Source organism: Aulostomus chinensis, chromosome 11, assembly GCF_037954235.1.
Source record: "Aulostomus chinensis isolate RoL2024-O1b breed Wild chromosome 11, RoL_Achi_v1.0, whole genome shotgun sequence".
NCBI classification, from domain to species: domain Eukaryota; kingdom Metazoa; phylum Chordata; class Actinopteri; order Syngnathiformes; family Aulostomidae; genus Aulostomus; species Aulostomus chinensis.
In genome coordinates, this window is record NC_141330.1 from 25,353,690 (window position 1) to 25,367,295 (window position 13,606).

A 13,606-nucleotide genomic window follows, 5' to 3' on the forward strand; every position below is an offset into this window, starting at 1 on the left:
TGAATGCCGTCTCTCCCACCATCAGCTGGTCTATAGCAGGCAGGATTTTTAGTAAGCCTCGAATCAAATAAAAACGGACTGATCTGGTGTGCCTAGATTAAGTAAACTCATTACAACGATGGTGGTCTGTGCAATCACAAGCTGAGCAGTTCAAAGGCTGGAACTGTAGCAACAGCCTCAATCACCACTGACCTCAAGCAACAGGGACGCAGCAGAGTATGATTATATGATGCGTGGGGACCTTTACGCTGGGACGCAAATCAAAATAAGACTTCTGTTGTCTGGATGGAGTAAGAGTTATCCAACCAGGGGTGGGGCTGTTGGAGTCGTCACACCAATCATTGTCCTCATGGTCAGGTCAGTGAGAGAACACGTCCTTGTCACTGAGGGAGTGAGTTACTGGTGGATCAGGGCAAGGTGCCCTCACAGAAGGGATTCATGAACTTCCAACTTTCGTGCATCCTCCTGGTGAAGCCAGACAATCAGACACTCACAACACAGCAGAAACAAGCCCAGCGTGCTGGGTGGCAGGGCTGCTGGACACAGGCAGACATCATCACCCTCCTCATTCAAATCAATACATTGACACTGACACAAAAATAAAAATGAGTAGATTAAATAATAATATTAGTATAAACAAAGCAATTTTCTTTTCTCTTTTGGTGCAAACACAGCCATGGGCTTTGAGGGAGGGGCTAAAGTGTGCCACCTTAAAAGTAAGACACAACCAGAGTATTAGTGAAATGATCGTCTGTACCCATTTATCTTGATTATGCTGTTTTCATAGATTTTGGACGTCGGTATTGTTATCAATAAGCTACAACAAAGGCTGTTAGTTTGCTGTAAAGGTAGTGACATCGTGAGTGGGAGCTAGTGGTATAGCTGGTGATGTGGTTTCACGAGTTAAAGAAGATCCAAGCATCATTTCAGGAGGTGACCTGGATAAACACGAATCCACAAAGAATCATTAGCATAATTTAGTTATAATTCTTTTACTTAGCTTTTGGTCACATTAATTTTGGGGGGCGTTTAGGCTCCTTTTAGGCTTTGAATAAAGTTAAGCTATTATGGAGGACCCTCAAAGACCCCTGACTCAAACACATACATCAAAAACACTCACGCGATTTGCCCAGTGTTACACTAAGGAATGAGTTTGAGACAGAGATGAAAAACGTTGAGTTTCAATGAAGGAAAACAGCATAAAGTAACTAAATTTGGAAGCCGATACTTTGACTTGGCAGCATGATAGAAATGTAACCCTCCAGATATTTCCTCTTGAGGATGGAAAGCATGACTTTGAGACCTGTTAGTTGCTGCTATAGCCATAAGATGTAGCTCTGCTTAAATCCTCCTAAGACCTTAGAACCTAAAAACAAATCTTTTTTTTTTTAATTTTAACCAGCAGCTCCTGTGTTGTGACATTAAGGTTGTGGGAAAACAGAAAGAGGAAGCTTCTGCTGTATGTCAGACTGACACACACGGGCGTGGCTGGCTACAAAGCAGCTATCGATGAATTATTTCGGTTACATTTCCGATCGCGAGCAAGAAAAGCTGAACACTTGCACCACAAGCATCATGTAGCCGCCTATGTGATATTGACACACAAGGCATTTATGACCGGCTATCAATGTTACAGATGGGCTATAACTGTGCTGACACACAATAGAAGCAGGGAGGCTACAAATTGCTCTTTACATGTCCCAGAGGAGTGAAGCCAGTGAGGCCATGACTGCCTCTTTAACAGGGGTCATAGTGAGAGCTCTTCAGTGAACCATTAGTCATCAGCTAAAACCCTGCAGCTACCCAGGCCTGTTTTCCTACTAATCAGCCACATATAACCCTTAGCACATGATGTGAAAACTCACACATATACAGTATGAGTGTGAACACAAAGTCTATGTTGATTTTTATCTTTCAGGTAAAAAAAAAAAAAACTGCCATGCAGACAGGAAAAGTCCAAAAGTATGAAAAGTGTCCAAAAAAAAAAGAAAAAGATATTCAGCTTCTCTAAGGATATGCTTATCATTTTCTCTTATCAAATAAAAAGGTCTATGAAAAGGATGATTCCCAGCCTCATCCAATACATTTAAATTCTCTCTGTGTGACTAGCTCTAACAGAATAAATTGAATATATTTGAAATGTCGGCTGACACCTACAAAATGACCCTTTCAAACATAGTTAGTGGCTGCGAACCACGATGGTCCATTGAACCAGATGCTCTACAATGTTAACTTTCTAGAGGGTTTACAGTAGGACTCATTCCTAGGATACTCTGTTAACTATGATCGCAGCAGTGGGATTGCACATGTCAAATTCTTTTATGTAATCGGTGGATACCCCTCTACAATATTCGTCGGAAAAAAAACATGCCAACAAAATGTGCATTGATCCAGAAAATACAGTGTGAGCACAAAAGGCCTTGATTTAATTTGTACTTGGGTGGATATTATTGAATGATTATAAATGAATGCTTAAGTAAGGAAAGTGTTTCCAAAAATATGACAAGATCTTGTGATTAATGACAATTAATTTCTGTGGCCATTAAACTGATGTGAAAGAGCAGCACAGGCTTCAGAGGGCAGGGAGTTTTATCCACTCATAGAGAGGTTCTCTGTGCAGCAACAGCCACGTTCATATGCAGTCCTGAGACTAGAACCCAAACTGAAGGCAAAATTAAAAAATGTTGCATCCCGACACTGGAGTGCCAAAGTGGCAGCAACAGAAATATTTAGTTTCAACTGGGACACTTGTTCTCATTGGTGGACAATCAGAAAAGCACCAGACTGTCCAGGAAAAGTTCTAAGATACCCCTCAATGATTCCACAACAGATGCATGTATGCACACACACACACACACACACACACACACACACACACACACACACACACACACACACACAAGCAGCTGTTATTGCCAGAGGTATGTTCACTTTTACTGCAGCCATTCTCAGGACTCTCCAAATACACACGCACAGGCACAAACGCACACACTTCCCTTCAGCTTAACTCTTCACGGCTGAGTGCAGGCAGGGGGTATGGGGCTGCAGCCCTCAGGCTGGGCCATTTCCTTCTCTGTTTGCACATTTCATAGTCATTGAACCTGCAGCTAAAAATAGAAAGCTAAAAACCTTGCGCTACCATGGCAGATGATATATACTCTATTAAATGTGCTATAGGCTGTTTACTGAGGCACTGAATAAAGGGAAACAAACACCCGGTGCCATGGGATCAATAAATAATTTCCTTTCTAATACTTTCTCCTCAGACGGCTGTTCAGAGTTTCACAGTGTTTTCAGTCATGCCAGCAAACATAATCTTCCCCAAAATGTATGTCATCTTCAGGCCTGCAGAATAATACACCAGCCAATCGCTCCCTGAAATCATGTTGCTATTCGAAACTGATGTGTGCCATAAGTCCTCAGGATGCCGTGATTAGGTTCTGAAAGTATCTTAATAATTTTGCAGTGAGTAATCCTGTAACACATATATACAGTATATGTGTCTGTGTGTGCGTGTGTGTGTGCGTGCACCCTCCAGCAATGTACTTTACATGGGGGGGGGGGGGGCATTCAAAATTTCTCCCGGGGAGTCACACACACACACACACACACACACACACACACACACACACACACACACACACACACACACACACACACACACCAGGTAGCTGTGCAGTGAAACTGCTGAGCTCTCTCTTGTGGCCGTTAAACTGCACTACAACATGACTGAAGCGAGGCTGGAGAGTGAATCAGCAGGATCCTTCCAGGCATATCTGTGTGCCCAGACAGACGGCCACATCCAGTGTGAAATGAAATCAATAGCACTTTTAGATTCATTCATGGCCGCCGCTGAGGAGGCTGTCTTTCTATCTGCAGGAAAAGCTATACATTTTCATGAAACTTGGTGAATGGGTGGAGCCTGAGAATACAAAGCCCTGATCTAATTTTGGGGCTGAAGCAGCAGATTTGATTTAGTTTGAATTTTCTTCTCTTCCTTTGGCACTGTGACATGTATGTGTTTGTTTTTTTATATTGGTGGGGTTTTATTTACATTTTCATTGAATATTTACTTTAAATTTCAAGAATATTCCTTTAACACATTTAATTCAGGTCTTTATGGTTTGATTTGCAGATTTAATAAGAGTGGGCTGTTGGCCTTGGCAGAGGTCTACACCACCCTAGATTTTCATTCATTCATTCATGACAGAGTATATACCATATTTGCCAAAAAGATCCAACTAATTTAATAAAGGGCTGTTAAAAATATTTAAAGGGTCTATGTAGCGATTATCATCATTGCCGCATTAATTTCATTTGAGAGATGAGCACGAGCCAGCGCTGGTTGCATAGATGGACTCCCTGGTTCAATACCATTAATTCATCTCAGTCTCCCTCTCTCCGTTTGCTGTTAATGAATTCAAAGCAACATCTCAGAAAAGAACTGAACTAGAGATGGCACTATTGATGGGACGGACACTCGGCCAATGAACTGTCACAGGTATCATATTGCCTCGCTGTAGCTCTCCTTCACCTGAGCTGACGCAAACTGAACCTCTCATTAAAGACTCGGTGTTCGGGGAGAGGAGTGTTCCTCGGAACATCGCAGTCTGGCCTGGGTCCAGCTGAGGCTACAGACATCAAAAAGGATAATACACTCTTCACAGCTGGGGGGGGGGGGGGGGGGGGGGGCATGAGAAGGATGAGCTGCAATTACCTCACAGTGCATGCATAGGGCAATGAATAATGTATACTAAGGCAGGTGAGTGTGTCGTTAACTGTTACTTTAAAGAGCAACACTGTGAGTATGTGTTCCTGTATATTATTAACATAAATGCATTATTGAAAAGGGAACACAGAAAAATAAGAACATCAAGGTTTTTATCTTTAATTACGGGACAAAAAGTTTACAGGCCATTTTGTTGTGATTCATTATTGAGCCAATGACAATGAAAGTAGAGCCGCTACATTCACATGCTCTAACACTGGCTGCACGTGGTGAATTACATTTTAATGAGCTTCTAATTTTAGTGTGCCAGCCAGTAATAATAATAGACTTGATGAATATTTATGTTCCATTCCTCTGTTTGAAGCTCAGGGACAGGAGAAAGAGAGAGAGAGAGCGAGAGAGAGAGAGAGAGAGAGAGAGAGAGAGAGAGAGAGAGAGAGACTGTACAAACCACATTATTTCACATTTAAATGGCAGATGTCTGCCAGACCAGCACCTCTACAGCCTCTAACACACCTAAATAAAGGTGTGTGTTGAGTAGGGAAGGGGGAGGGAAAGGGGTTGTGTTCGATGAGGCCAAACTGAATGACTGCATTATAATATTAAACCAGGTCCATCTTCAATAGAAAACTGCATATGGAGACGGGTTTCTGGTGAAAATATGAGGCTACCGGAGAGCGCTGAAATCCTGTAGTCACAGATGTGACCGGTGGAAAACACGGTGCAGACACACTGAGCTTACCCATGGTGCCGCCGAGGGAAAACACTGTGCCAGTGCAGAACGATCCGCCTGTTTAAGTCCTCGGTTGTCTGCAGCGCGGGCTCCGACCTTCAGCACCGCGGACAGCTCCAGACAACAGGCTGCCTGTCGGACGGCAGCAGCTGAAAGCACCGTGAAGGTTACACCGGGGACTCAAGTACCCACATCCGATCTGCTCTCGTCTCTGTCAACAAATCAGCGGCCCGACAGAATCCAAGTCCTTGACAGGAATGTTTCATTTACACTGGATCCATGTCACCGCGCAAACACTCCAGCGGAATCAACGTCAGTCACAAAACCGAGCGATGCCGCGTCAGACCCCGTTCTGTTTCCCACCGCTGTTATGACTTCATCCACCAGAGTCCCGAGCGCTGCCGCCGCTCAGTTGGTGAGCGCTCGTTACATATGCGGCGCGTCCCGGCTGCGCTCCTGCAATCCAATAGCCAGACGGGGAGACGCGCTTACGCAGGGTACAGACCGGCTGGCACCCTTAACAAGCACGCTTCGTCATTTCCCACTCAGGGTGCGCCGTGACCACATCTCCAGCCCCAATAAAATGCAAATCTCAGTTCCCGTCAGCGCCATCATCGCGCGTTTGCTCCTTATGTTGTGAGAACGACTGAAGGGCGATGAAGTCACGGAGCCAACAATGGCAAGTGGGAACTATGCTGCGTTCGAGTTCAGTGGGAATGCTTTTCTTCCCTCTCTTTGGTACTCATGCTAATAAGCGCATATATGACGGTGCTTTTGGTTCTTGAATCTCACATGAACCTGTTCAACAGACTTGTGAAATTAAACTCCCAAGTTTGTCTTCTGAAAAGCATTCAGGACATGAATTCTGCAAATACAAGCACACCTCAATTTAATTTGTCACATCAGAAAACAATTTATTTAAATACTATCATATGTTCTGTACTAAATTCTACATACTGGCCGTTACATATTCATATTCCCTCCGAACTGTGGTGCAGTACTAAGTAGGCCAAAGGGGCCTACCTCACCTTACTACTTAAAATCACAGTTCTTTTCACGGGAAAATCAGTGTTTTGAAGATGCAAAGGATATATGCTGCAACAGCATGTACTAACACCAATTGTGCACATTCTCTGGACAGATATGACAGCAACATGCAGCTGACAGCTGTCCAGATGCTTGAGACGCATCCATGGTTACAACCGTTTTTTTGTTCTCAAAATTAATGGTGAAGGGAAACTGAGAACACAATGATGACGGGGTTGCTAGTATTTCCTTCCGTAATCGAATGTCCTCATGCTGCCTTCAAATGATGCGAATCCATTCAGTGCTGCTAGGTAATAACTGCCTCTATTTTAAACATTTAGACTGAAAAATACTTTGAAATGTCCAGTTTCAATGTAAAAAGAGTTGTTTTTGCCCTGCTGTTCATCAAATGCTTTCAAAAAATGTATGAACCAAACCTAAAATGACACGGTTGCTGCATCAGGAACAACCCATCACAACACTGAGCAGTTCACTAAAATTAGCCTAAATACTCAAGTCCTCCACTTTGAAGGGCCAAGACGCTCATGTGACATCCTCAAAAGTGGCTTCAATCACAAAAGGACTTCCTGCCTGGAGACGGTTGATTCCTCAGGCCCTTTCAAAGCCACAGCAGATGAAGCATCAGGGGACGGTGGGGAGCTCCACCACCATGAGCAGGGAACGCCGTGACACTCAGTCGATCTCTATCAAAGGTTTTATATATTTCTATCCCCCGAAAATGACTGCAATAGACTCAACTCAATGATGGTTGGAGGACGCCCTCAGACTTCGGGCACATCCATCATTCCAAACCTATTTACAAGCTGCTAAACACTCAGTCTCTCTGTATCACGTTGTCGTGTACCAGAGCTCTGCTAGCTGCTGCAGACATAGAGACGTGTAAATATTCGATGGCATTTTCACACAGAACAAGATCTCTCTCGCCACTGCTGTCACCATCTGTGAGAGAGAGAAAGAGAAGACGGATGGAAAAAAAGGACCCGTTTCACCACCGCCACTCTTTCACTGACACACAAGCTTTCAGACAAGATGCTCGGCCATACCAGAGTATGTTCCGGCAGAGTAATCAAAGCTTCAGTCCATCTGTAACCAGAAGCATGATCATATAAACAAACAGCAGCATCACAATAGTCCCAGTGGGTTAAGGGCTGGATGCTAACTCACAATGTCTTGCCTGTACAGTCAAATCAAGAGCAATTAGCATGAAATAACAGTCAGAACCCCCAAAACAACCTTCTGACTAATGCACTTTCACCATCACTCTATCTCAAAGTGTTCACAGTGAAGCGGCCACGATTTCCGTGGTTCTACTGCGGTGACCGTGCCCAGGTAGAAAAAAAAAATGTAAATGCAGTTACGCACAGTTATCATTCACAAACACCAGCCAGCGCACATTTTAATAACTACAACACATCTGACTGTAACTAACCTGCGTTGTCACAGCCGTTCTGCCAGGCCCCACCACATCATGAGTTTCTAATCCCTCAGTTTGTTTTGCTATTGTCAGAAAAGTGTGGCAACGTCAGTAACAATTTGGAACAGTTTTTGCTCAATGCCCTCTTTAGCTCAGAGGTTGTGGAATCAAAAGTAATCCCTTGTGTCGAAATCTAAAATTTGCCTCGACATCTTTCTGTTTTTCAGTAAACACAACAACTGATTCATTCTATTTTGACCAAAGTTACATCAATATTTAACATCAACATCGGCAGTCCACGGAAAAGTGACTTTGAGGGCCACCAGGCCGGGCCACCACCAGGTGAAAGTGGCACGTCGGCCAATGCTCCAACTATCCAGCGCCAACCAGCTGCCACTGTTATTACTCAACACCATCTGTACAACATGGTAACTGATCTCTCAGCTATTATCCACAGGGTAACAATAGCAGCCTGTACAGTCGGGGTCTTGGTAATTGGGGGGAGCAGCAGGACAGAGGACTGTCCCAGAGTTTGCTGGTATGGACTTTCCTCCAGTGGGGCATAAGGACCATTTAGTTACTCTTTGGCTCTCAGTGGTGAAACCCACACAGGTTAGAGCAGAGACAATTATGGGAAATCAAGCAACCCCAATGCTACAGCGCTGCAATGCTGCAGTGTTGCTATGTGTTGGTTAGCAGGGCTGCAACGATTAGTCGACGTTGTCGACAAAAATCATTAATAGAACTACTGTTGTCGCCAGACGCGTTTTTCCAACAGAGTGAGGCATCTCATTTCATTATAATCTCTGCCGAGAGTCGCTCACACGCAGTAGCGTCTCTGTCTCTGAGCGGTAACATGCAGAAATGGCGGCGTCAACATCAGGTACACGTACCAAAACTTCTAAAGTTTGGGAGCATTTTAGCCTGGATACGGCGAATAAAAAGACTACTAGCAAAGTTTGCAAAGCAGACCTTGGTGTCATGGCAGTACCTCGGTGATGCAGGAACATTTCAAGAAGCCCGTCAGGCAGTGGAACGAAGCGGAGTCTGACTCGCCTCAGTGAGATTCAAGTAACATTCAAGCCAATACGGTTTTTATGACATACATTGTACATTTTATACGCGTATTTTCGCTATAAAAGAGAGCTTGAGCGTTATGCCAGTGCCTGACAAACGTATTTTAAATCAAATGCATGCAGTCTGACCACTGTCCCTAATTGGTTTTAGACAGGACATTTTTATTTAATTTTTGTTCGAATCCGCATTATGTTCAATAAAAGGTGTATTTTTCATTGTACCCATCTTTCTTGTGTTTATTATCATTTGCCACATAATTAAATCAACTTCATGCTAAATTTAAGAAAAAAATAATAATTATCCGATTAGTCGACTAATCGTTTCAATAGTCGGTGACTAGTCGACTATCAAAATAGTCGTTAGTTGCAGCCCTATTGGTTAGTTAATGATGACCCCAAAGGGATTCAGTCCTGCGCTCAGGCATACAGCTTCCCCTTTCTGAGTCCTCCAGTTAGCCATGGGAGAGCTTTGTTTGGGTATTTCATATTGATGGATTATCAATACTCAGTTAAACGGATTAATAGTGTAAAAAGAATTTAAATGATTATCTATATGGATACATTCCCACATTTATGCTGAAAGGAGAGTCTGGACTGAAGGACAGTACGACGCAGAGCTGTTTACACCAACTCCTGATTATGTACTTTCACAACAGGGGGGTTTTATTTCTAATACTACACCAGCATGTAAAATCATACTTTTATTAGAAACAATATCAACATTAGACAAAAATGAAAATAGCCCCTGAAAGTTGCATATGCCACAGCTACAAGCCTTTACATGACTGTGCTTCATATATAGACTCAGGCACTGCCCTGGCAAAGCCAGCATAGAAAAGTGATAAACTTCAGAATAAGATTAAAAAAAAAATACTTTTGACTAATTTGCAGTGCTGGTCCAGCCAAACACACCTCCTCTAAAAAAGCAGAGATTAAAATATAACTGCTTCATTGTCTTGATGTATTTATTCAGGAAAATACAACCAATTCCTTGATCCTTGACTGAATGTACTCAGAAGAATCTGAGAAAAGTTTCTGCCATGGATGCTTAAGATAAAAAGCACCTCAGAGCGAGGATTACAGTTACAGAGCACAAACACGTGTAACAACTGGAGAAGCTTAACCTCGCTGAAAGAAGAGATGGGACTGACGGCAGACGTGGATGTCATGTTACTGCTGTGTCCATCACTTTACCTTTGGGATCTGCTGGTCCCATATTACTTCAAATCACTGAACTGAATATTGGCTATAGATATAAATATAATCCGATCGATTAGCCAGAATCTCCCTGTAAATTCTCAAGTAAATACTAAGCAACATAAAGGGGGAAGAGTCAGGAGTAACGCAGACAGCAGCAGGAAGTGATGAATAATAAAGAGGTTGAATGTATTTCTTTTCGTAAGTTGAGAATTTTCATAGGAACATTTCAAGAAAGCCCTCCTGGAGGAGGGCGAGATCGTGTGGGACAGCATCAACAGTGTTTTTGTAATGACTCAGACTGCCAGAAGGGGGAGAAGTTTCACACTAAAGTGTTACTCCAATCCTAGCTGCCTTTAGTAACTCAGTTTGTCATTGTAATTTTAGAGAGTCCCGTTTGTAAAACCAGTGATAACTGTCTTGATTGAGCTCATTATTTCAGCATGACCTCCCTGGTAAACTCACAGACATGAACAGTCATTGTTCTTGCTTGTTTAAGAGTTAGTGCTGGCTGCTGTATGTGTATATGCACATATCACAGCATATCATGACCAATGCATGTGTTAAGACACAGTTCCAAGAAATGCAGAAAAGGATTTGCTAACCACTTTGTCCTCCTGTTGCAATTCCATGAGAGCAGGAATGCAGCAGAAAGAAAGAGGGAGATAGAGGGGGGGAGATAGGGAGAGAGAGAGAGATCGTGAGTGGCATTAGTAGGTCCTGGAAGCACTGTCACATTCTCTAACAGCAAAGGATTGGATGGCATTGCATAAAAACGCTAAAGCTCATGATCAAATGTAAGCGGTCTAATACTAAAAGCTTTGGCTTAGTCTGTTTGGGGGATTTTACAGAGGATAGGTAGGTAGGCCCTGGAGTACCACATACAAAAAAAAAAAACCCAGCTTCCTTTGTGGGGAATAAAAGGAGGAAGAGTTCCCTCCAGTGGTGAAACAGGACAACTGTAAGTTCTGGTGAACATGAATTAGCTGTAAATCAACACATCAGGTGTTGAGAGAGAAGACAACTACAACAGAAACAGGCAGACAGTCTCTAGCTGGACTCCATGTTGATCATCTGAAAACATGAGTTGCCACGAGTCACTCTGCTGGCTTTATTCCCAGATTATGATTTCACCGCAATGTTTTATAACCTTGGATTTCAAATAGTTGTGCAGGGAGAAATTTGCCTGAGGGTGGGACATCTGTATGTGTGTGTCCTTATAAATCGTTCCAAGCATGCAAGCCACTCTTACCTTATTTGACCGCAGAGACACTCGTCCTCCGCACCGAGCACAGAATTTCGTTTGGCAATATGAACAGAGGTGGCCACAGCCATCGGCAAACTTGGTTTTGTGGCATATCCCGCAGGTCGGGGCTTCGCTTTTCTGGTCCTGAGTCTGTTTTGACTCTTCCCCCATCTTCTTAACCTGGTCCTTATACGATTCAAACTGCTGGTGCAACTTCCTGTGGCCAGAAGGGAAGACACATATAAGGAAAAGCAGGTTTAGTGACCAAAAATGATCATGTATGCCAATTAGAATTGGATCTTATTTTCTCCAAAAGGGTCGGAAAGTTTTCAGTAATCACTACACACTGATTTGTGTTCATTTTATTCCTTTTTGAGCAGCTAGCAATGAAATAAGAGATAAACCAGGAATGTTTCAGGTAGGACAAGCAGACAAAAAAACATGAATTAGTGCTGCACAATAAATTAAATCACAATGTCAGTTATCCATTATGAATTACAAAACACCAAATAAACAAAAAGAATTATTTTCACTATTCTTAAACAATACTGCAAAGTTTGGCAGAAATGGCTGTGTTTTGTAAAAGATATTCATTATTGCTAGTACTTAACCCAAGAGAAACGTGATTTTAAAAACAGCCCTGCACTAATTTTTGAATGTTTGAGTTTATGAATCCACATTTCTAATTTGTCAGTAATTTGTGTGCATTTTTTCTAATAACCAAGCAAGCAGACTCATGATACCATTAATTAATTATTTCGCAAATTGCATTAATCTCAATATGACCTTTTCACCAAATCCTGCAACACTAACATGTACGTCTGAGTCAGGTCATACATGTCCACCTGAACTATTCTAGCCATTGCTACCACACTCACATGACCACAATAAGCTCCTACTCCCAACTGACCAACCAATATAATGTCTCGTGTGTGAGTTTTTGACAGGAAAAGCAGATACCTTGACCTCAGAAGCTCCCCTTTTAATACAGCCCCACCTCTAAAACAGGGGAGCGAGTATCACATTTGCTTTGCAAGTTTAAGAGCATCACTTAATTCCACTTTCTCAGGTTCCCCTTGCGTTTAATGAATCATTTGCACCTGTGTTTCTATATCAGGACGGTCGTAAGGTGAGACAAACAACACCCCAGGTCACGATTTAGAAAAGACACTCATTATCATCAAAGCAATTCATAAATAAATGATAAATGAATTCATTAACTGAATGAAATTCAACATATACATATATATATATATATATATATATATATACATATATATATATATATATATATATACATATATATATATATATATATATATATATATATATATATATATATATATATATATATATATATATATATATATATATATATATATATGTATATGAATATTTGTACCACACTGCTGAAATGCCTTGCCAGTAGTGGGGTTCTGGCTCTGAATTGCTGGGGTCCCTGGGAGTGGGTGCCTGAGGGCTGGGCTGGCCCTGTTCTTCCTCCCTCTATGGACACGGCAGTTATTATCATCCTTATTTAATGGTGGCAATAATCTAATCATTATATCTGATCAGTATATATAAGTGAACCTCATACTGTTACGTTAGTATTATGGCAAAGTACATATTTATTATCATTATTATATCACTAGAAGCACTATTTCCTACTCAGGTTGAAACTGTACTCATTGAGCCAAGCACGTCATCACACACATCACTGCGACTCTGTTGTGTCTTCGTCTGCATGTTTGTTTTACTTTTTTACATCTTCTATGTTATATTGTTTGTTCTCCCGCTATTTCTAAGGAAACACCTAAGAACAGAATAACTGTGCCTCTGTCATATGAGAGAATCCCTGGTGGTCACACAGTGACCCCGCTAAGCTGGAAGTATCTGTGGAAGCAACGTGCATCATGGTGATGTTCCTGTCCTGCACATGGTCTTCTACTGATATATTACATGGGATCCAGTAGATCCTGAACTCCTGACAGGTCCTGGGAGGCTACTGAAAAAACCTACATGGACTCTTCACATGCATTTTGTATGACACATGTCAATTGAGCGTCTCCTTGGAAACTAAACACTAGGCTGACTTCATAATATGCCAATTAGAATTGGTTTCGCCCCGCATATCCCCTGCAACATTCATTAGCACTTGTGAATT

The 13,606-nt window shown here is 42.2% G+C and overlaps 1 protein-coding gene across 23 annotated transcripts in view; it reads right to left on the bottom strand.

Annotated features, from left to right (window-relative positions):
- Positions 1-13,606, bottom strand: part of rims2a (regulating synaptic membrane exocytosis 2a) — a 164,255-nt gene that overhangs the window by 117,842 nt on the left and 32,807 nt on the right. For 22 of the 23 annotated variants that reach the window (XM_086219167.1, XM_086219165.1, XM_086219166.1 and 19 more), the window contains 2 exons: positions 11,449-11,659; positions 10,802-10,813 (listed from right to left, as the gene is read on the bottom strand). In XM_086219167.1, coding sequence (XP_086075293.1) covers positions 10,802-10,813; positions 11,449-11,659 — 223 coding nt within the window. The remainder of the gene's footprint in view (positions 1-10,801; positions 10,814-11,448; positions 11,660-13,606) is intronic. The other variant, XM_086219171.1, reaches the window with a different exon arrangement.